Source organism: Aptenodytes forsteri, unplaced genomic scaffold (genome assembly GCF_000699145.1).
Source record: "Aptenodytes forsteri isolate BGI_AS27 unplaced genomic scaffold, ASM69914v1 Scaffold112, whole genome shotgun sequence".
NCBI lineage: Eukaryota > Metazoa > Chordata > Aves > Sphenisciformes > Spheniscidae > Aptenodytes > Aptenodytes forsteri.
The window spans coordinates 1,995,556-2,018,205 of NW_008794883.1; the positions used below are offsets into that span (position 1 = coordinate 1,995,556).

Here is a 22,650-nt window from a genome sequence, read left to right on the forward strand (position 1 = left end):
AATTAAATAACTCCTACCTCAATTAAATTGGCAAGCTACCTTTTCTGAAGTTCATATTGCAGACCTCTGGAGACACAGCGAGTTCATTTTATTCTTCTGTTACAAATTACTTAGTATTTTTTTGCTTAGTCAAATAACTAGGTTTTCTCACATTTTGATGACAAGATTCCTTTGCCTATAGTAATTTCTCCTTTGTTCACCCTCCCTATAAAAAACATACAAATGCTGTACTACAGTGATAAAAGATACCTAATGTACCAAGGAATTTAGGTTCCTACGAAGTCTATTGCTAATCCATTTTTTGTGATAGATGTGCAGTGTCAATGCCCTTAACAAAAGCTCCAGCGCTTTGTTTATTTGCTTTTAAGTATTTGAACACTGACTTCTTGACTGGGCGATATGTACTTGCCAGCCACAGCTGTGTGTGGATGTGATGTGCTCCATAGGAAACACGGTACAAAATAGAATTACGCTGTATTGTATGTATAGCCTTTGGCTAAAGTAAATGCAAAGAGAAAGAGCTCCTTGCCCCTAGAGTCCAAAATTCCTCCTCGGTAGTTACAGCCGTACTAACCTCTTGTGTAGGTATAATCTTGCATGTGGGGTAAGGAGATGGAGTAGGTGGACTCTGAATCTGGCTTTCCCTGACTTCATCCGTACACGTTCCTTCCTGCCCCGAGGACAAAGGATCAATGTGAATGGATAAAATTCTGGCTACCGTGAGGTCGGTGGCAGAGGTCCCACTGAGCTCAGTGGGGCTGGAAAGCAGAATTTTGCCTGGTAACTTCTGTGGTAATTTATAGTTGGAGAAGATTCACCTCTGTCGTTGTTTCTGCTCGAGCATCTTGCGTTGGGAGGTGGAATCATTGCTCCTGCTCCAGAAATTAGTTCTAGCGCCCATAAACTATCCTCCTGTGATCGTGGGCACATTGTGGACTAATGTTTTTGATGTTACAGCACTAAAATAATGACATAAGAGATAAAATTTCCATGTTAATCAAATGTATTAAAGGAACAGACTTAAGTTCAGATGTCTGAATGGCTCATTTAGTAGAATTCCTCATGCATCTAGAAAGACACGGTTTCATTGTCCATATCATAATTGAAGAAATGCTAAAACCCAACACTGCAATTTAGTGGTAAAAGGAGTGCTTTTCTCTTAGCCCTTTGGATCAAATGTTAAGCTGAGGGCTATTTTATTGGAAGTGAGCATTCCAAGGGCACCTTTCTGGAGCTTATAACCTGGCAACAGAATAACACTGCGATTTGTAATGTGCAATAATAGGTTTATGTTGTGGTTGAGTGCTAATAGGAGCTTGGTTTGCCTTCGCGGTCGCTGCACTCTGACTTTCTGTGCTATCGTGAATGCGATAAAAAGGGGAATGATGCTTGCCTGCAGTTGTACTGTGGCAGGTTGTGGGCTTGCTGTGCTGCATGTTTCTGGTTCAGGTCTGGTCAGTGTTTGATGAAGACCTCCAGCAAAAAAGCAGGCTGTGCTTTGACTAATTCTGGCAATTTTCAGGACTCAGAATTGACCATTGAGTGCCGCGACGTACAAGGGTGATAGCTGGGGATGCTCTCCTTGGCATATAAGGTATGGTTTGGCAGGTTTTGCTAATATAAATGCATAAACCCTAAAAAGCAAAAAATTGGTCCAGTGAAATAATAGCTGAAACCATTTTCATTGCATACTTGGTGAGAACAGTGGCATTTATCAACCATTCATTGCTTTCTCCAAAGATGACAGTCTTCTATGTAGCCGTGTGTTCACGTCTCGGTGGTGAACTACCTGTTCCTTTCCCTGGCTCCATTAATAAGCCGTGTTCTTTCTGAATCACTCACATAACGAGCCTTCTAGGCCCATTAGATAATCCAGTTCAGCTCAGCTGCAAGGTAGTGACAGTTCAAGCAAGTTCTGAAGAAAAATTATCACTTTTTGGACTATCGGAAATTCTTATCAGTGTGATGATTGTGAGGATGAGGGTGTAGTCTTACTAAAAACACTAAAGCTTTAGAGCTTTACTCACAGAATCATTGAGGTTGGCACCTCTGGAGGTCACCTCGTCCAACCCCCTGCTCAAGCAGGAGCAGCTCAAGCAGGCTGCCCAGGTCCAAGTCCAGATGGGTTTTGAGTATCTCCAAGGATGGAAACTCCACAACCTCTCCGGGCAAGCTCTTCCAGTGTTTGACTACCCTCACAGTAAAAAAGTGTTTTCTTGTGTTTAAGTGGAATTTCCATATTCCAGGCTGTGCCCGTTGCCTCAGTTATCAAGTGGTTTGGGTCACTGGCTTCCAGAGGGTTCAGTAAATCTCCAGCTTTCACTGGCAATTTTATGCAAACACAGAGAGAGAAGGAGGAGCTCATGTGCATGCAGTGTGTACGCACACGTACACAACACGCATACGCAGCACATACGCATGTTTAGATATTACAAAGGATTGTGATAGACATAAGATAGCTATAAGAAATGGATTGCTGGGGGAAGCTTCGGCATGCTAGTATTGACCTAATTTCTGACACCTCTCAGACAAAATAGCCTTCTTGTCTTCTGGGAGCAGTCATCTTTTGAGAGTCGTCTTCTGTTCCTCCCCTCTGTTTCTCCCACCGTTTAGCAGTAGTTACCCTTTCACAGGAGGCATCTGCCTTCCATCGCTTCTCGCCCGCTCTGCCTCCTCTCGGACACACCTGGTTGGTTTGTTACCGCTGGGTTTGGCTGTGGGTGGTGGGGTGCTTTTCTGTGTGTTTCTGAACAGAGCCCGCCTCCGCCTCAGTCCTGTCCAGGCCATGACTGGGGTCTCAGCATCGCCCGGTGCACACAGAAATAAAGAGGTTATTTTAAATACTATTTTCTTCAGGTGACGATCATGTTTCTGGATGCGATGATCACCCACGGTCGCCACAAACCCACATGGCCACTTTCGTAGCGTTTGCTGTACGCTGTCGCATTGCTCATTTCCAACAGACCATTTCCAATAGCCTTTTTACTGCCCAGAAGTTACTCCATTCTCCCACCACCCCCTTCTGACATGTGGTTACCTGCTGCTTTGCAGGGGAGTGAATAGCATCTTTAATCACACTTAATTACCATGCGACTGCAGACAGGAACTTCACATACAGAACAGCTCAAGATGGAGGAACAGGATCCTTTACAAGCACAGATAGACACAGAATGCTAATTATTAAAATACTATTTTCAAAACACACACTACACATAAAATCTAGTCAGGTTCTGTACTTTCTAAGACAGCTATTAATTCATTTCTACAACTCATAAAATTTCCCTCATTTTGCAAACTTCTTTACAGTATTTCTAGTTGCAATTTAAGCAATCTGTAAGTTGTCCAAACCTCTCTGAGTTTCAAAATCTAGTGCATCTCTTTTGTTTACACTTTGCATGAGCTAATAATTATATTTTAGGTCACTCAAATACAGAAGTAAATAGTTCAGTACACGGATACACTGAGAAATCAGTGTTTTAACAAACAAGTGCCGTACATTTAGACAGCAGATCATTCTTGCTGCATTGCCTGTGGAATTTCTTCACCTGTTTTACTGCATACTCTTTGGGAAGGTCCAGATAAACACAAGCCCACAATCTGTATATTTTTAAGAGCTTTCACATTCCAGTAAACTCTCGCCACCTGATTTTCACAGAAGGCTCTTTAACTTCCTTCTTGTTAATAGCTGGAGAGAAAAAGAGATACGTTTACATCCAACTTGAAAGACTGTGTTTGAGTATCGCAGCGTTACTCCCTCAGTGTCTGGTGCCAGCCTCAGCCATCAGTCCAGCCTGGCATCAGCACTGACCTTAGTGATATTTTTTCTTTGGAAGAAGGCACTCTAGCTGTGCTTCTATTGTTGTGTGATTTATTCCTTCGCTTCTTGGCTTAAAAAAGGAGCAATTACTTTTGACAAGTAGAGATTTCAGGGCATGCATGAGGATATGAATCCTACTGGCTATTTATGTCTGGAATAATTAAAAACAATGACTAAGTTCTGCTATCAGCCTGCCTAAAAAAAGAAAACCCTCTCATACCTCAAACACACAAGCAACATCAAATGGCTGTAGAGTTGTCATGGAGCATTCCCTACTTCTTTTCTAACTCTTCGTCTTCGCCCATCTGAAGATGCTTTTCCAGCCTGTTTTAATTCAGCATTAAAATACTTCTGTAGGGCAACAAAGTGCAGCGCGTTCCAGGTGCATGAGAATTTGGGTCCCTAAGTCCCACCTACGTTGCATATGGCTGTTAGGTGCCTCCCCAGCTATCTGAAGGGCTCCCCTGAGTGTTGTGTAGCTGTTCCCAGAGACACGGGGCAGAGGAACGGTCAGAGCCCAGCAGCCCTGGTTCCCTGCGAGAGGTCCCCCAGGGAGGCCGGGGTGGAGGCGGCCGGTGGTGCCCAGCAGCTCTGGCCGGGGGTGGCACGGACCCGCACCGCTGCTCTTGTGCGGTGAGCGGCTCCCGGAGCTGGGTTAGCTGAATCATCCCCCCTTAATCCTCCGCTTGGGAGCAGAAACCCACATTGTCAGTGCAGCAATGCCTAAGTTAGGACTCCACATCTGTAGACTGGGGGCCATCAACCAACGACTTAGCAATGCCTTGTGGTGTGTCTTTCTCGCTTCCCCTTTCCTGTTTTGCTTGATTTTCATTGTTCCCCTTTCACAGCTTGTTTTCCCCATAACTGACTTGTGTTTTGCTGCAGTCTGTGGCTGGTGTTACGATTGCTCTGGTTAGAGGGTGAGGGCTCTGTGTTAGGGGTTGGATGTGTCCCTCGCAGGTGGAGGAACAGAGCTGGAGCCCTTTCATGCCCCTAAAACGCGTATTTCATTCAGTTGCAGCCTGTGCTTCCCCCTTGCAGCCATCCTGCTCTGTCTTGTGTTCTCAGCCTTATTCAGCTTGGGAGCAGCATTTTAAAGCATTTTTTGCTCCCCCTCTGGCTTTGAAAAGTGCCGAACACATTGTTGGTGCTTAACAAATACTAAATAATAATAACACAGGAGCCAGGTATTTCTTTATGCCTTTGCAGCAGATGAGGTGCATGTCTGCCAGGCATTCAAGTCTTGCTGCAGTATGTTTAGCAACAATGGAAAAGTTAATATTTTTATTTCGTTTTGAAGTTAATGACAGAATATAGCCATCTGTCTGCATGTTTATAGGTCTGTCTTTTTTTTTTTTTAAACTATTTTCTTTCTTTGAAAATGGATCCTGGTTGAGTGTCAGGAGAAAACATTTTTTTAAAATAGTAAAGATATAGGCTATACTACAGTTAGAATTACGGATATTTCCCACATCCTTGTCTTTCAGAAGTGTCTGGGGAAAAATGCATATGAAGCCTAATAAAAACCAACTGTATCACTGAAATATAACTCACGTGTGTATTTGTCTCTTTTTTTTTTACATACATGATAACATACAGTGTTACTTTTACATTGGATAACAAGGTGCTGTGACAAATCCAATTTTTGGAGAGAGTTATATTTTTATTATTTTGTGTAATGCAAAAAATGGCAGTTAACTGCCCAGCATATTCTAGCCATCTACAGAGAAAATTAGCAAGAAGCTGCCCATTGCTTGATGGCGCTTTACTGTCATGTCTTCCCCATGCCACGGAAGGAGTGATGGGCTACTGCAGCTTACCGACATAGTCTTTAATGTATCTGTTGTGAACAAGAAGATATGAAATAGGGTGTTTCCACGGTTTGAAAATCCTGCTTGCTGCCTTGGTCCTGAAAAGTAAAATTTTAAGAACCTCAGACAAAGGTTTCGTGAGGCCATCTTGCGTCATCAAGAAGAGTTGCCCATGTCTTACCCTCTGCTTACGTCTTGTTGGGAACAGAGCTCCTCTGCCTTTTTCTAATGCCCTTTCAGTGACTGTTGTCCAAAACACTACTCAGTAGTTGCATCCTGGTTCACTGCTCCCCTTTTTTTAAAGCTTGGGCATGGAAGAGTGATAATTTTCCATGAGTCCTTGCTATTTTCTTTTTAATATGTATTTCCAGTTTAAATCAATCATTTTTAGAAGTTTTATTCCATGATGACCAGTCTTGGACAGGCTTTACAAAATGATTGATTCCTAGCCCAGCTTTGGAAGACTCGTGAGAAACTACATTTGCAGTTAGTGCAAGTCACCACTCTGCTCTTCTGGCAGCATCAGCAGAGTTCTGTAGCAGCTATATCCTCCTTCATCCCCGGGCATGAGATACTGGAGTCACATATGGAAATTTCTACTGCTTGTCATATTTTATGGGCACATGGCACGTCCTGATACCGTAACGATAGATTTGACGTGATCGTACACGTGTAGAGCAGCACAGACAGTTTTGGAATTGCAAATGTGGAATAAGAAGGCACCTTTCGCTGCGTGTTTCTAAGTAGCTCAGCAGGGATGAATGAGGCTTCTTCCTCATGTACTCTTGCTGCTGTGTCTGGATAGGAGAACAATGATGCTGTGCCAGTATCATTTAATTTTCCAGTTACTAGAATCTTATTCTGAAGTTACCTGGTTTTACAAATTTTGCCATGTAACTTCTGGCTCTTTGCTTTTTTCCCTTGCTTCGTTCCTTTATCAATTCAATTGCTCTAAGATATGTTGTATGTATTTCCATAGGACGTTAAGTAAAATCAAGAAGAAAGCAGTATCTCTGGAACTTTGCTCTCCTCTGTGCCTCTGTTCAGCCTGGTATTCCTTTTCTGTAGAGTAATTCAGCATAGTGGCTTTGATTTACTTTAAAAAAAAATATTTCTTTCAAATAAACTAACTACACGTTTTGTGACAACTTTTGTCCCCAGTATTAGTCCGAAGTGGTGGTACCATCCCTGCGGAGCTCTACTCCACGTCAGCTCTTTTCTGCATCTTTTGCCTGTGAAAGCGTTGCTGTATCTTGTGTTAGTGCCGTGAGTGCAAGCTGGAGTAAAGGACTACGTAAAGAAGACGTAAGAGGAGACCCAGAGGGAGGCATGTCCCCATGCAGCCCCATATTGGCTTATTTACATCAGCACCAACCCACACGGGCACTTGCTTGACTGGATGGCTCGTGCTGGTTTCCTTGAAACCAGCAGTATCGCAGAGGGGGAGCAAAGCTTCTCTCTGCAGTGTAGGCAAGATAAAGTGTTGCCTCTACGATAGTAAAGACCCTCCTCACCTTTGCCATGCAAAAAGGAAGGGAGTAAACGCACCACTTGAATAGCAAGTGGGGTGCGTAGAGGGTCTGCGCTTCCCCATCACCTCTGTGGGAGCCCAGTAGGTGAGACTAACGGGAATAAGTGCCTGCACAGCCCTTTTGGACCGAATCAAGCACCGTATCTTTTGAATTAAATGAGCGTGCCTCTATTTACAGGCACGTTGCTCCTCCCTGAATTTGGGCAGGTTACTAGATAGATCTGCTTTAATTTGTGTAATATACGAGCAGATAAAAATGGTACTGTAAGGGCGAAGTGTTGCTGACTGTTTTTCTTCATACGTGAGAGTACTTGGGTTACTGTATTTGCAATACCTCTCTACCTGTGGTAAGAAATCCCAGGTGTACTCCTGGTGAGCGCAGGAATGTGCTGCGGTAATGCCGGCACTCCCGCACCTCGGGGTGTGCGGGCACGGGCAGGCTTTGGATGAGCGCTGCATACCGAGGAGGCAATCCTGAAGAGAGACATAGACCAGAAATGTGAAGATGTTGATCATGGGCAGTGCCTGGCACGGGTGAAGCAGCCACCTGGTGATCTTAATGCGCCAGGCAATGAAACCTCGCCTCCCTGCCTCCCCGCCGGTGCCGCTGGGGATGCACCGCAGCCAGCCGGGGAGGCAGCCGGCTCCTGGTGCGCGCCGTGGCAACGTGGATGCGACCGCAGCATTTTGTGCTTCAGCTTTTCATTGAACGCATGCAGTCTTGTTATTATTTAAGATCATTGGGTTTTTCCCCCTGCGGTGCTGACCTAACTGGGAGGCAGTTTGCAGCACAGCAGGCTGGGGTGGCACGCTCCGCTCTGACTCAGTGAAATACCAGTTTCTTACATTTTTACCTGTGTCAGCATAAAAAGGTGGTTTTTTCCCCCTTCCAATTTCTCATAGCAGCTGAATTTGCCAATTTTGTTGTTGTTGTAGGGTGACTCTAATTTTTTGTCCTGTCTCAAGCGCAAGGTGACCTAAACTTTGCAGACTTTACTTGAAATGAATATGCCTTTGCACTTTATTCAGCCTCAGCTATATGCTGTGTTAGAATATATCAGTTTCCATTGAAGAGCATGTACTTTAGCTGTGTGGAAAAAGGTTGCGAGTAGCAGAGGGAAATTTAAAATAGAGGAAAAAAGAAAGTTCCTATTTTAAATGCCATGAGTGTCATTAGTTGGTTTTAGGCATATTTGCATAACACGGTTTTGTAAAAAATAAATGTGACTTTGTAACACTGAAAACATAAGGCTCCTGTAACGTGAAACACAATTTTGATACTCAGACTGCTCAAGTTTAAATTTTTATTGGTCCTTTCCCAAGAAAATGATGGCAACGTACACCAGTGTCGTGTCTTTGCATCATTCCTCTCTATTCATTTACTTAGGTCCTAGGAAGCTCATTGCTGATCTTCTGGAAAGAACCTGATTTTTTCAGTTGCTGTCTCATTCGAATGGGAGTACGTCCGTCCTTTCTTCAGCTTTTTTGTTCCTATGGGGAGGGCTCTTCCCTGTCTTGGGGAGTTGGAAGGGCTGCGGACGGTGGGTCGGGGCTGGCCGGGCGCGGGGGTTCCTCCTCCCCTGGCCTGCTCCGCTGGGCGCCCGCCTTGGCTTTGCCAGGTCGCAGCGTGCCGCTGCCTCGGGCGCACAAGCGTGATTTATTTCCAGTTCTTGCGTACCGTTAGCTTCAAGTCCCACTTCTTCCCTCCGCTTCCTTTGCAACGAGTGACTGAGGTTTCACTTCTCTGCTCCTTACCCCAGAGCAGGCGTGTGCTCTTTCACATAAATGTGTGAGCTTTAACTAATTAAGCATCCTTTCCAAACCTGTGTGACGCAGATCCACATTAACCATCGGCCTTGTATGATGCTAGATCATTTGAGGACATGCAAATGGCTTTTACGCTGAGGATAATGATTTTTTTCCCTGCAAGATCTTGCTTCCCCATCAAAAAGGGGGAGGCCGTTGTTTATCTTTCAGGCTGATGAATAGTAAGAAGTTTAAAAAAAAAAAACATCCTCTGAGACACTTAAAGTATTTAGCATGGGTTTTGTTATTTTTTTGGACAGGAAGTTTCTTTGGTCTTTCAGATGTTTTTACGGTAACTTTTCTTTGGTTAAAAATATTACTAACATAATTTCAGAAGAATGCTGTTTCCCATGCATTTGAACTTCTGTAAGCCTTTCCTGTGTTCTCATATTCAAAGGGAAAACAATAATTATATCATTAAAAATGGGAATTCAGCCACAAAACACCTTTTTAAGACTGAGGCATGTCAGGATATTTTACCCTGTCTGAGACAACTTGAGCCAGGATTTTTGTTGTAAGCTGTTTGTAGTTGAATGCTTACACAGGGAAGAGTGATGATAATTGACTTGTTAGGTTAACAGGTCTTTTTTTAGGGTTTGTAATAATTTGCCAGAGAAGGAAGATTTTGAAGCAAGTCGTGGTAGGACATCCTCACTGAATCATGTTGAAGTGCTTACTTGAACTGAAAAAAAGCAGAGCCCAACGAAGCAGCTCTTGCCAGCAAGTCTTCGGCATTTTTCTCAGGGAAAAATAGTGCAAAAATGTCCTTCTCCGCGCAGCATTCATTTCTGCATGTCATTAATCCTCACTGTCTCCTACCCATCTCCCCCCCATAAGTGACCGCAATGCTGATACCTACCAGATGGTATAGGGTTGGAGATGTTTGAAAAAGTGGGCACTTATAGATGTTCTGAACTTCAGTGTTGCATGGAAGTGCAGATATTTGTGTACTGGGAGGTGCTGTGAAAAACAGGGATACCAGGACATGTGTTTCATAATGTAGTGAGCAGTTCCAGTAGATACATACTGACAAATACCGGGTTTATCTGATTATTATTCAACCCTATGTAAGTTTTTATGGTGCCCTTTTTTTACCATACATTAATATTCTGATATTGTGCACTTTTTCATACCTGAAGCATCTTACCATATTGCATTTTTGAGTGGAATAGGTGGGGAGGGACTTTTTGATAAATTCGGAAGGTGATGCAGATCAGCTGAACTCTCTAATGATGCAGCAAGCCTGTTTTCTAGCAGCACTATGGCACTCTGTAAAAATACTGCAGACAATGCTTCGCTATATTCAGCAATTCCCGAAAATCCAGCTGCTGTCCATGGGCCAAATTCTTCCCTCATTAACACCCAGGAGGCCCCCTGTGACTGGGCTAAACTGAGGGCTGTTTAATTCCGTACCAAATCTTCTGTCCTGGAAAATGACTCTACCAATGTGCTTCAGATAATATTCACGTTAAGCCAAACTGGCTCCATGTTTTTGTACAAACTGAATAACTACTGTTGCTCTGAGCTCGCTTCATTTTCTTAATTGCAAAGTCTTTTAAAGTCTTTTAAATGTTATTGCGCAGTATCATGGTATGCAAAGACATGGGAGCACTGTCAAGGTCCAAGGCACTGGATTTTCACGATGTTCGACTGACTGCAGATCATTCTGGGATGAATTTTCCCAATAATGGGCTTTTATACAGGGCCCTGTGGTTCACCACCTCAGCTCCGTGCGGTTCCTTTCTGACATAGTGCTGTTACAAATGGGGGGGGCCCACAACACCCTCGGATTTCCATTTCTCCTCGCAGAGGAGGGCTGTAGGTGCTGAAGTTGGTCTTTAATCCTGGCCGCCCTGGTGCCCGGAGCCATCCCCGGGGCAGGGTGCAGCAGCTGGAGCCGGTGCCCGGAGCTATCCCCGGGGCAGGGTGCAGCAGCTGGAGCACGGCCGCAGCCGGCAGCCCCGGCGCGGGGATAATCCTCGCTGGGAGCCACGCAGAGCAGCTTCAGCCGCTGCAAATATTGGAGCTGGTACTGCATCGCGCCTCGGCCATCTGCAATGTCAGGACGTTGCAAAAACGGCTAGAACCCAAACCCAACTCTTTTTGTGGGCACCGTTAGCAGCACGGGAGAACTTTCTAACCGTAAAACACTGGGCTTTGACCAAAGTCCCTTCGATCGCTCGGTCTCATCTTCCCCAGCCACCCTCACCAAATGCCAGCCCTTCTGGGCAGTAAGAAACCCAGCAGCTTTGTTAGTTTTTACGGTTTTTTTGAGGCCCTTTGAGGGTGAAGGCGATGGCATGTTCCCCACCCCATCCCCCTTCCCCAGTCACCACGAGGACTTTCCCCTTTTTGTGTTTGTTACTCACCGGGACACATTTATATGAGTATTACCTGTATTTAAGCATGTGTTTTTAAACACTATAATCATCTGGCTCAATTTCAGCGTGTAAATGAAAACTATATTCTGAAAGACTAATAACAAAGCAGAGAGAATGTCCTTATCGCTGCCTGCGAGCGAGCACAAAGGAGCCGGATGGTGCTTTGCTGGGGAGGGAGCGGGGCGAGGCTGGAGAGGAGGCGGCAGCGCTGGGCTGGGTGCGGAGGGTGCGGCCGGGGCTGGCGGAGCTGTCAGGTTATTAACCTCCGGAGAAGCCAGGAGGTCGTATGGGACACCCGATTTCATACAGGTAGGGGTGTGTGTCTCTGCATCCCTACGTATACATTGCGCATCAAACATCAGCATATATTACAGCATGTTTTGCTGATCTTCGCAGCAGTGAAGGCACTAGGATTTCCATTTGAACTGTAGTAGAGGAGGTATTTCCAGCTCCAAGTATTCAAGCATAAAGCGTACAGCAGAAAATCATAAATTGAGCAAAGACTGTATTCTGCAAAACTGCTTAGTGAGGGAGAAAGTCCCTTCCTCCCTTTGAAATTTTTGTGCCTTGTACTTGTTCAGTTGAGGCACTTTTTATCCGTTTTTCCCGTATACTAGGAAATGAAATATTTTCATTATACTAAAGCTTTAGAAAAACAGCGAAGACTGTGCAATTGATGGTGAAATCGTTCACTGTAAATGTGAAAGATGGGGATCGTTAATGCAAACAAGTAACTAACCTTTAGTGATAATCAAGCAGCAGTATAATAATCTGAGTCATCATGCCTAATGGTGAATGAAGGGATGGGAAGAAGCAAGCAAACACCAAGAGTAAATGTGGGAAAAATTAGGTAAGAAGTTACAAATGATCCCCCCTCCCCCCCAAAAAAAACCCCCCCCTCACCTGAAATAGATGAGGAAAATGGGCACAGGAACAAATTTGAAATCCTCACTGGCCAGAGGTGGTTGAACCTCAGCCACGTTTAAGAGCACTCCGTGTCCATGAAATGCTGCTGAAACCAGTAAATGAACTTTGAAAGTTGCTGCTGTTGTGCTGATACGATATTCAATGCTCAAAAAGCACAACTGGGAAAAATTACTCCAGAAAGGTTTACACTTAAAGAGCAATTTTAAATTATGCAGAGGAAGAGATAGTGAAAAAATTAAAAAAAACCTGGAGAACTAATACTGATGACATTAATGCACAAGGGTTGGTTGAACATGAAAAATTATTTGATAATACCTGCAAGCATTTTTTAATGGAAAAGGTCAAAGTCAAGAGAAAACTGCTGAACGCTGTGCACAGCTATCTGAAGGTGCTGCCCTAGAAGGCAGAAGAAATGAAACAAAAGGTTATTTGGCATCAGATAGAGAAAATAAAATAAACATATTAAAATTTCTCTCACTTCATACACGTGAGTGTTCTTGAAAAAACAAATCTTGTGAAAAATTAAATCTCTATGAGAGAAGTTCCTTTGTTCTCTGAAAGTCAAAATTTTTCTGCAAATACTTTTAAGAATTATGGTTGGTTAAGTAAAAAAGGAAAACAGTACCTTAGCTTGAAAACACACTCAGCAAAACCCAGGGAAATTGTTTCTCTGTGTTTGCCATCAACGGGTTGCAATTTACACTTGGCATTAGAGAGAAATACTGGACGTAAATGACACACAGAAGATTTTACAGAGAGCTGCCAAATTTCCAAAAGCCAAAGAAAGGCGTATTTGTAGGAATTGGACAGATTATGAACAGATGCCCTGATAGTCACATGATAAGTGGAAATTTAGTTTCGTAATTTGATTAAAACCAGAGGATTGAAATCACAGAAGGAAATAACCAAGAAATGATTCAGATGTGTATGTGGCATGACTTAGTTAACTTGACTTAAGTGAAAATTCATAAACTGAGGATAGAGCATGTAAGAGCAGCTGAAATCTGGATGATGAAATATAATCCTCTTTCCTGTGATTTTACTAAAGGAGAGGAAAACAGGACAGTTGCAGTTAGAAATTTTCTTGTATTAAAAAAAAAACTGAAAAAAATTACCTCCTATTCATCTGTTTCAGCATAAATTGGATGTAATTTCAACAAATTCAGGTTGCTTTGTTTGCAAATTTGCAACGGAATAGATGTTGAAACGTCAAATGGAGATGGTTTAAGAGCAATAGGGGAAGAGCAGGTATTTGGCAGGAGAATGTCAGTCGCTGCTGAGCACGGAGGAGCCTGCTTGCTGTGACCCAGCGGTTTAGGTCCAGCATCACAAATTGCTGCGTTGGGTACATGCACAGCACGCGTTAAGTTCTTAGTGTTGAGGAAGGTCATGGTACGCCTTCCTTTCTGCTCTTTTTTCTGATCACGGTACGCCTTCCTTTCTGCTCTTTTTTCTGGAAAAAAACGTAATTAAATTGCACTGAAGCCCCCCGATGGTTGGGTACCCCAGCAGAGCGGGAGCTGCAGAGCTGCGTGCGTCTGCGGGAGCTCGGTACCGGTCGGGGGCTCCCCGGGGAGGCATGGGGGCCATGGGACCACAGCTTCCCTGACCTACTTTCCTGGCCCACGGAGACGTCGGTGCCAGAGCAGAGGGAACAATGCAGAGACGCTGTGCTCACAGGGAGAGCCAGGAAGGCCTAAGCGCGAATAAAGCAAGCAAACAAGCTTTGATCTTTAAAAGTGTAAGGAATTTTAATTTAAGAAATAGTGCAACGTCGTGAAAAATAGCAGGACGCTGGGTTTTTTTAGATAAAGTGCACGAATTCTCATCATACATGTGAAATTTATTGCAAAAAAGGACGTGCTTTTAAAATTATGTATTTTGGACAAGCCGGTTGGTAAAGTTGTATAAAATATGTACCCGTGCCTGCCTTCACATCGGCTCACAGGTCTGCCCCGCAGTGCCTCTGGGCGTGCAAACGCACACGCGGGCAGAGGCAGAGGTGGGCTTGCCGAGAGCCCGGCAGCGCTGTCCGGAGGGGCACCCCGGCCCCCTCAGGCACCTCCAGCTGCGCAGGGCCATTTTGCCACCCGGGGGCGAGTGTCCCCGCTCCGCCTGGCGTGAGGACCGAGGGTGCGATGCCGCTCCAGCTCCGTTCAGCTGGTTTGCTGACTATGCCTGCAGATGCCGAGGACCCTGGCGGTCTCGGCCTTCATCCCCGCTCCTCGCCCTCTCCCACCGAGGGGGAGGAACCGGGGGAGGAACCTCTGTACTGCACCGGGTGGGAGAGGGCTGGGAGAAACCAGGGGTGCGGCCGCGTGCAATGCGGCGGTTTGCCTCCAATCGTGCCCGCGCGATGCCTCTCCGAGGCTTTCGGCGAGGGGAACATATGTCCCGCAGTCGCTATACATCACGCAGGTTGGGAGCGGCGCGCGGGACTGCAGCTGTGCGCGCAGGAATACTCAAACGTGAGCACAACCCACAAACATTTGGCAATCGTTCAGAAAAGGAGCTTAATCTGTTTTCATCTAAGCCCGTTTTTCTCTTGCCTGCAACATCCCCACGATGTTGTGTTTGATACTGGATCACGGCGTAGCGTGAAGATGTCAAAAAAAAATATATCCGGGTTGTCAGCAAAAAAAAAAAAGGCCTTTTCTGAGGTATTTTTCCCTGATCAGTGTTTTCAGGGGCTTTCGGATTACAGGCTTCAAGGCCATTTTCCTTTAATCTGAATTAACGTTTTGTTAGTAAAGCAGCACTCTGTCATACTCTAATCTCACCTGTTTCTGTAACAAAGGAAAAAGAAAATAGCTTTTTGTAAATGTATTTCCTACTTATTAGGTCTGAAACAAATATTTAAGTGAAATTCACATGATTTTCATTTGAAAGGCAAAACTTCAGGTTTGCAGTGGGAACAATGTTTGTTTTTTCCAGTAGGGGTAATATCATATCTGTATGGATATTACTTCGTCATAGTACGTGCATATTTTCTCCCTACCCAGCTTTAATTCTTTGCCTAGTTATTCAAATTTTGGAGGCAGGATTCACTAGTCGGTGACTTATTTTACAAATTGCTAGAAAGAAGGATTGTGTGTAACAACGAGAAAAGCAAAAACATTGTAACTGGTAAAAAATACAGCTGCGTGGCTCAACGTGAAAATGGATTTTGCTCTGTGGCTTTTTTTCCTTCTGCGATTGTTTTTAGCTCAAACTCTAACATTCAACTGGCAAATTCAATATATTATTAGTTTTGTTTATTATAAAACGAATAGACTGCAAACAGCATGGGTCTGTGAGGCTCGAGTGGTTCGTACAGTGTGTGCTATAACGTAAGGATATGCCTGCAGGTTTTATACAGATGAGCCTGAAGATTTGCAAGGTCTCGCGTCCTGCCTGCTGTCCTGCTTGCACCCAAAGATAACCCGCTTCCAGCGTACAGGACATACATGCCCATCAAACCCCTAGCTAAAGGCTGGAGAGGAGTTTGACAAATGTAACACTTGGCTTTTAAGCTCATCATTTCTTAGTGCTAAATATTAACTTTGATGCCTAATAATTCATTGCGTTTCTAAGATCCAATTTGGAGCAAATGCGAGCTCGGAAGGCTGTGTAATCGATGGCATTGTGGTTTGTAAACGTTTTATCTCTCTCTTTGTTGCAGGCCATTAGCAGTGTGACATGTAGGCTGAACAGTAATAAATGCCCATTGTTCCTTTTACAAGCATCTCAGAATAACTACGTATATATTTTTATCTTGGTTTTCCTCCCCGGAGTGCTCGGCGAGGTCCCCTTAATGCACAAACCCACCTCTTTTTTACCTTATAAGAATGTCTCTGTCCCATAACAGACAAAGGAGGGGGCTTTGCTAGGCTTTGGGTTATTTGTTAGTGTTTTTTTTTCTTCAAGAGAGTGAAGAAATGAGTCTGTGACAGTTGCGGTGAAAATTTTTGAGATGTGTTTTTCCAAATAAATTCACCTTTGCTGCAGAAAACACTGTTTATAACAGAGCCCTTGGATCAAATTTGTTGATAGTGAGGGTATGTGGCATTAATTAGGAGCGCTTTGCACACCAGGCTTCCGTGCACCTACTCCTGGGGTGGGAGCCTCCGCAGGGACCGCGAGCCCCAGGGGCGGCACGGGCCCGAGGGTCGCAAACCCGTGTACCTGTCCTGGGCGGAAAGCCGCGGGTGCGTGATGCCGAATGTCATCCCGACGCCAGCAGCTACCTGTTAGGTCAAGAGGAATGAACAGTCACTAGAAAGTGCAACTAGTGGCAAAGAGCAGCGTTCAGTCGCTAGCTCAACAAAAGGTGTGCAGCCTTTAAGACGGGTGCATATGTTTCCTTCTAATGTAATAATACAAGTTTGGGATTTTTTTCCCGTAGAAACCTCTGCATCTTTTTATAGAGAAAAATGTTTGGATGAAAAAACAAAAACAACATAGGGTATGTGTATATTTTACGCTCCTAAAGCGAATCTTGTTTAATCTAAAATAGTTTGCAAACGCTGTCTTATATACGGGTTTTTTTTAAGTCAAATGAAATCTAGTGGGCTGGGTATAGGAGTTTATACAGCCGATGGCTCTAAGTCTTTCAGACTACCCGACATATGGATAAACCATGCACAGATTTAGCAGGTCTGTCTTTATGTTAAAACGTATACGTGATAAAAATATATGACTGAAGAGAATTTCTGTGGTTAGCGGTGCTTCATTCTGAAATGCTCCAAGACATTCAATAAAATTACGTTTATTTTCAGAGGATATTCACAATGAATCGATAACCCTTTTTGTCAGAGGGTTTTTGCATACATTTCTCTGCCGCTATGCAATAGACTTGCAACCATTTTTTGCCGGTGCAGGTGTTGTTTATTAAAAGGAGCATAGTCATTGCAGGTGTATATTAGACATTAGCTGAACGTAAAGATATTAGCAAAAAGTGCCTTCTGACTGGCATTTTTGTATCTTTACGTCTCTGAGAGGTCTGTAAAGGCAGATGCGAGGCTGCACACCGAGAAAGGGTTTCAGCCCCAATCGGTCAGAGCCCATTTGTCCATCCCTCATCAGCGATTCTCATTTAGCCTCTCTGGGAAAAAGAGGAATATAGTTTTCTAGAATCAAAAGTTATCTTTAAATGTTTTTAGAAGTATAGTTAAGGAGTAAGGATGTTTTAATTTCTGATTTTCCAGCTCATGGGTCATATTTGACCAACTGCTTTCAGCAGAAGACATGCCACTTTGTTGAGCTATTTAGGAATCAAAAAGACTGTCTTAATTTAAAACAAGGAGCCTTTGTTTTAGTTGGTGACTGCCTTGTGAAATTTTTCAGTTCTCAGCGGGTTAACCAGGGAACAGGGGCAGAGTCATAATTGGCCTATTTAGAGTATTTTGCATGTGAATAGTGTGTTAGTGAAGCATTACTAAGTCTGTTGTGAGTGACATGGTGATTAGAATTTAGATTAGGGAAAACACATTCTGTACTTTATCAAGTACAGTAATTAGTTCAGTCAGTAAAAGTTGATTACAAGTAACGATAAAGTTAGATTTTTGGTACTTAATTTTAAAATTTCTTTATTAAATGGTAAATTTGTTCTTAATATAAATGGTAGTATCTACACCTGTTTTATTGCGTATCAGAATAATTAAAAGAACAATGTGTTCAATGCAGAGTATAATCAGGGGATTTATATATTATGGGTAAGTTTCAACGTAGTTTATAGCAAATAGAACATTACTCAGGAAATTGTTCTTCTGTCATAGTCTCTTAAAGATTTATAATTTTTCTTATAGCACGGGTCCGATAATGTTTTCTGCTGTTGTATGGAAACCATAGTCCTTTCGTAGCTGAGAAAATGTTGCGTTTGCTAGGATGCATCTTGTTAGTTAATGGTACGGGCATAAAATGGATATATTGAAGGTCCTTTGCTGCTGCTGCTGCTATACAATAGCGTTAATTGTTTTTGGGTCTCTGAGGTGCCTTTTTTTCCTGATAGCATTGCAAAAAATATTAATAATGTATAATTTTATTTTAACGTTTTAATCACATATTACGTACAGCCTGCTGTGCAGATTTTTATATTGCAAAATCTGATACATTTAATTCACAGATATTAGTTTTTTCCTTGCACGGGGATAGACAATGAAGCTGTTTCATGCACACTGAAGCAACCGCTCTGTCAACAGCAGGATTTTTTTTATAGTTTTATTATTGTTAAATCCGTGCACTTAACTATCTTGTTTGCAGTGAAGAAACTAAATTACCTTCAAATATATTAATAGAGCTCTAAAAGTTTTTAAAAGCTCCACAAAAGTTTTAAACACCGATTGCATTTGAATAAGCAGGCAGTAAGTCTCCTTTAAATGTAAATAATCGTATTTTAAATTAATTACTTTGTGTTTTCCTAGTAAAGGAAAAGATGCTCAACTGGAAATTTTTGTAATGTCGCCTTTAAAATTTTGGCAGGTTCTTGTTTCCGTGTTTCAGTCGCTTGTGAAGGTTTCTTTGCTGTGTTATTTTTAGGAATGAGAAATAGCTAATGATGAGGAAAGTCGGATTTAACATGCACACGCACACACGTATATATTTTTAATCTTTTAGCAAAGTCTCCTTGGAGGTGACATGGATATTGGCAACCCAGGAGCGCTCTCCCCCACTAAGCCTGGCTCCCAGTACTATCAGTATTCTAGCAATAACCCCCGGCGGAGGCCTCTCCACAGCACCTCTATGGGTGAGTGACTTTGTGTTCAACCTTTTTTTTCCATTTCAACAAATAATCGGAGTTTCGTCCTGTTTAGCACTACTTCGAAATAAATACAATAAGTGGCAGAGCCTACGCGTACGCCGCCAGGACTCTCGGAGGGGTTTAGTTAACGTTAGCTGATTGCTCCTCTCTGTCCTCTTTGTTGAGCGTGCAAGGAGCCTTAAAAAATCGCTTCTTCAAAGCAAATCCGTGTAAGGCGAAAACAAAGGCCCTAACACTCAAGATCAAAATATCAACAATTTTCCAGCATTTGGCTGTCAGACTTAAGAGCGGTGGCATCCACTCGGTGTTACCAAAACTGCTGCAAGCCTGGCATGAGACGGCGGGCAGGGCGATTAGCAGCTGGGTCTGTAGAAAATCTCGGTGCGAAAAAAAAAATAAGCCTGTCTTATGAAGACACCGTTTTGTCTTTTTTCAGAAGTACAAACAAAGAAAGTTCGAAAAGTTCCTCCAGGTTTGCCATCTTCAGTAAGTACCGCTCGTCTGCTCGCTTGCTTGTGATCGCGGTGGCTTTGTTCGGTTGCAGGCAGACAGAAGCGAGCCCGCTCCCGGGCTCGCAGAGCGCTTGGCGCTAAAGGCTGAGGACAAGGTAAGGAGAGTTAAAAAAAATCTCGTCGCTTGTCCCGATGTGGAAGTGATTAATTGCACGGTGGGACGAGCGTGTGCTGCTCATGTGGATTTTCAGCGGCGGACGCTAAAGAGCTGCCGCGGGCGCGGGCGGCGTGTACCTGCGCGGGGCGAGCATCCCTTCCACGTGCCGGTTAGCTTCTTTGTCGGGCTGATGATGATTTATGGGTTCGCATGTTCAAAGAGATGTGCGGAGAGGATTTATGAGACATTTCCATGGGTCTCAGCCCGGGTTGCGGGGCAAACATCTTCATTTTCCCGTGAGGTCTCTGAGCTATGGTACCTGCAGCAGGAGCTGGCTGGGGGTGAGCCCAGGTGTCAACCGCTGGGATCCAGCTGCTGCCAGAGGCATTGTGGGTTGCTCGAGCAATAACGACAGAGCTGGTAATTACCCAGGGTTTCCCCCGATATTTTAAAGGCTATTCCTGCTACCTCGTCGTAAGGAGGGTTACAGATGCCATCCGGCATCACGTTTTTCAGTGTTTATGGTGAAATCTTTGCATCGTGCAGTCAGAAGTTGGTGTTTCTCTTTGGTTTGGTGAAGTCCTTTGTTTCGTGATCCAAATAATTATTCTATTAGTTTTCATTTTTCCATCATTGCGTAAAATCTTTGTGGGTTTTTTCCTGAAAAAGCTGTACCAAGGTGCATTACATCTTTTGAGAGCGCTTACTTTTAAATCCATTAAAATATATATAAAATAGCAGTTTTAAAAGAAATCATACGACATTTCAGTAAATACAGCATAAAGAGTAGTATGGCTCAAGAATGCGTTTTATTCTAGTATTTTTATTCTAATTTTTTCTCCACCATTACTTTAAAAATACATAATACATATTTTCGTATAAATATCTGCAAAGAGAAAACAAACCACTCAAGAGGGGAGAGCTTCCTTTCATACCTGATAACTCTATTTGTTTTATCTCTAGATCTGGTTATTAGGAGGAGCTGAGTGGCAATCAATCTTGCGGAATATATAACGAATTGGCGTGTTACTCTCAGATGGGTTTTGTGTTTTTACCATAAATCCACGTAAATTTGCAGTTTGCAAACTAGCATACTTTTAAAGCTGCAGTTATTGTAGTGACTGTGCTAAACAGTAGTTTCATTACTGGTCACTTTATAAATAATAAAATTTTAACCTGAAAGAGAAAAACACATATGAGGATCCTAACTTAATCGCACGGATTATTGTAATCTTTATAATGTTAAACAAAACAAGCCATACATCTTTTTTGTACGATGTTGAAATATGGAAATTCTCAAATGCAAGTTTCCAGTAAAGTAATAATACTATTTTTTTTTTAATTAAAAATAAGTTTCCACACATGTATTTTAAATTTATTTCACTATGTGTTTTTTGGTTTTGGTTTTTATTGGACGCCTTTACAGCAATAGCTAATATCCTCCCCAAAGGTTTTTATGAGTACTATTATGCTTGAAGTTAGAGGTGGATTTAATTTAGGTGAAACTTTAGCTTTTAATAGTTTTTCTGACAACTTCACATGATAAATCCCTCCCAGCCCTTTAGAGGTGGAGGCACGGCAGTGCGTAGCAGGGGTAATACTGAGCGGAGCCGAGCGTGCTGTGGCACCGCAGAGCACCTCTGTGCCGCAGAGCCGCCGGCACGCTGCGAGGCACCACGCTGGAGGATGCAGCGCCCTGTTCTGCATGCGCCTGGCACCAGCCGGCAGCGAGTTCAGCAGTTATTTGTGGTAGCTCAGGAGTTGTGCCGGGTTTTTGTTCAGTCATTTGCGGGGTGTGTGTGGGGGAACCCCACCCCAAACCTGCATTTTGTATCATTTAAAATACTGCTCTGTGGACAGGTGACCATCTCGGGACATCTACATGCACATTTTTGTGTCCGTGTTATAAAAGATACTTTCAGTAAAATGGTACCCGCTATCTGCCCTCGCTGCGTGGGGAAGGGTGGCAACGTTTCTGTTGGAAATGTCAGCGTGCAGGGATTTGTAACTGCTGCAAAAGTTTTTTATGGATTGCTTCTTGCTTCGAAAGAATGAAAGGCAATTTATGTTTGTCGCAGATTAGTCTCAAATGTGTGCTTCCTTTAATTTTTTGTGAATACAGTTGTTGTACAGAACAGAAATACTTCTACAGCTCAATACTCTCAACTATTTTAACAGTATTTTTATTTTTAAGCCAAATTATCTCAAAGTAGAATATGCACTTTAAATACTTCAGATTTTAATGACCTGTACAATTTATTAGAAAATAAAATATAAAAAGGTATTCCTGAATATTTTAATTGCCCATAGCTCCGTCCTCCAAGAATAAGTAAATTAAAATACAAGTCCAGTAATGTGAATACAAGAGTAGTATGCTTCTGAAGGAAAGACGGCCTTTTTTAAGTGAACATACAGATAGGTATTTGGGTCTTGTTGTCTTCGTATATCATGAATCATACATTTCATTTAAATTGTGCTGCTTTAGAAAAGGCACCTGTGTGTCTCAAATAGAACAAATACCTTATAAAAGGTCAGATTATATTTAGGTTATGGATCGTGTCGCACTGAACTGCCAGGATTTATGATGCTGAATGAAGTATATGCATTTATAAGTTGACTAACTAGATTATAATATACTTAGTTGATAGGGTGGAAATATTGCTGTATTTCTCTTCAAATATGTATATTAACTTGTTCTCAATGTGATTTATGCAGCGGATATGGAGATTAATGCAGCAGCGTTTGTAAAAGCAGTTATTGTTGATTAATTCATAAGTAGTCTTATAAAAATTTCAATGATAAATGGTAATAAATATGTTGTATCAGCTCCCCTTTATTATAAGAAATGGCTACGAGTTTGGAAAACAAAGTAAATTAAACCGTGGAAACAATCAGGGTTTAAAAAATAATGAAGATTTGAACTAAATTCGGAGTCGAGAAGGTGAGACTCTTCCAGGGGTGCTCGGGGGGGTGGGGTGGGGTGGGGTGCATCCCAGGCCAGGCTGGGAGCGGCCCGCCCCGGCCGGGCC

At 43.0% G+C, this 22,650-nt stretch overlaps 1 protein-coding gene across 1 annotated transcript in view; it reads left to right on the forward strand.

The window, feature by feature from the left end:
• TCF4 (transcription factor 4) overlaps window positions 1–22,650 on the forward strand; it is a 252,246-nt gene that overhangs the window by 136,202 nt on the left and 93,394 nt on the right. Inside the window, exons 7-8 of the mRNA XM_019470871.1 lie at window positions 18,868–18,997; window positions 19,449–19,498. Coding sequence (XP_019326416.1) covers window positions 18,868–18,997; window positions 19,449–19,498 — 180 coding nt within the window. The remainder of the gene's footprint in view (window positions 1–18,867; window positions 18,998–19,448; window positions 19,499–22,650) is intronic.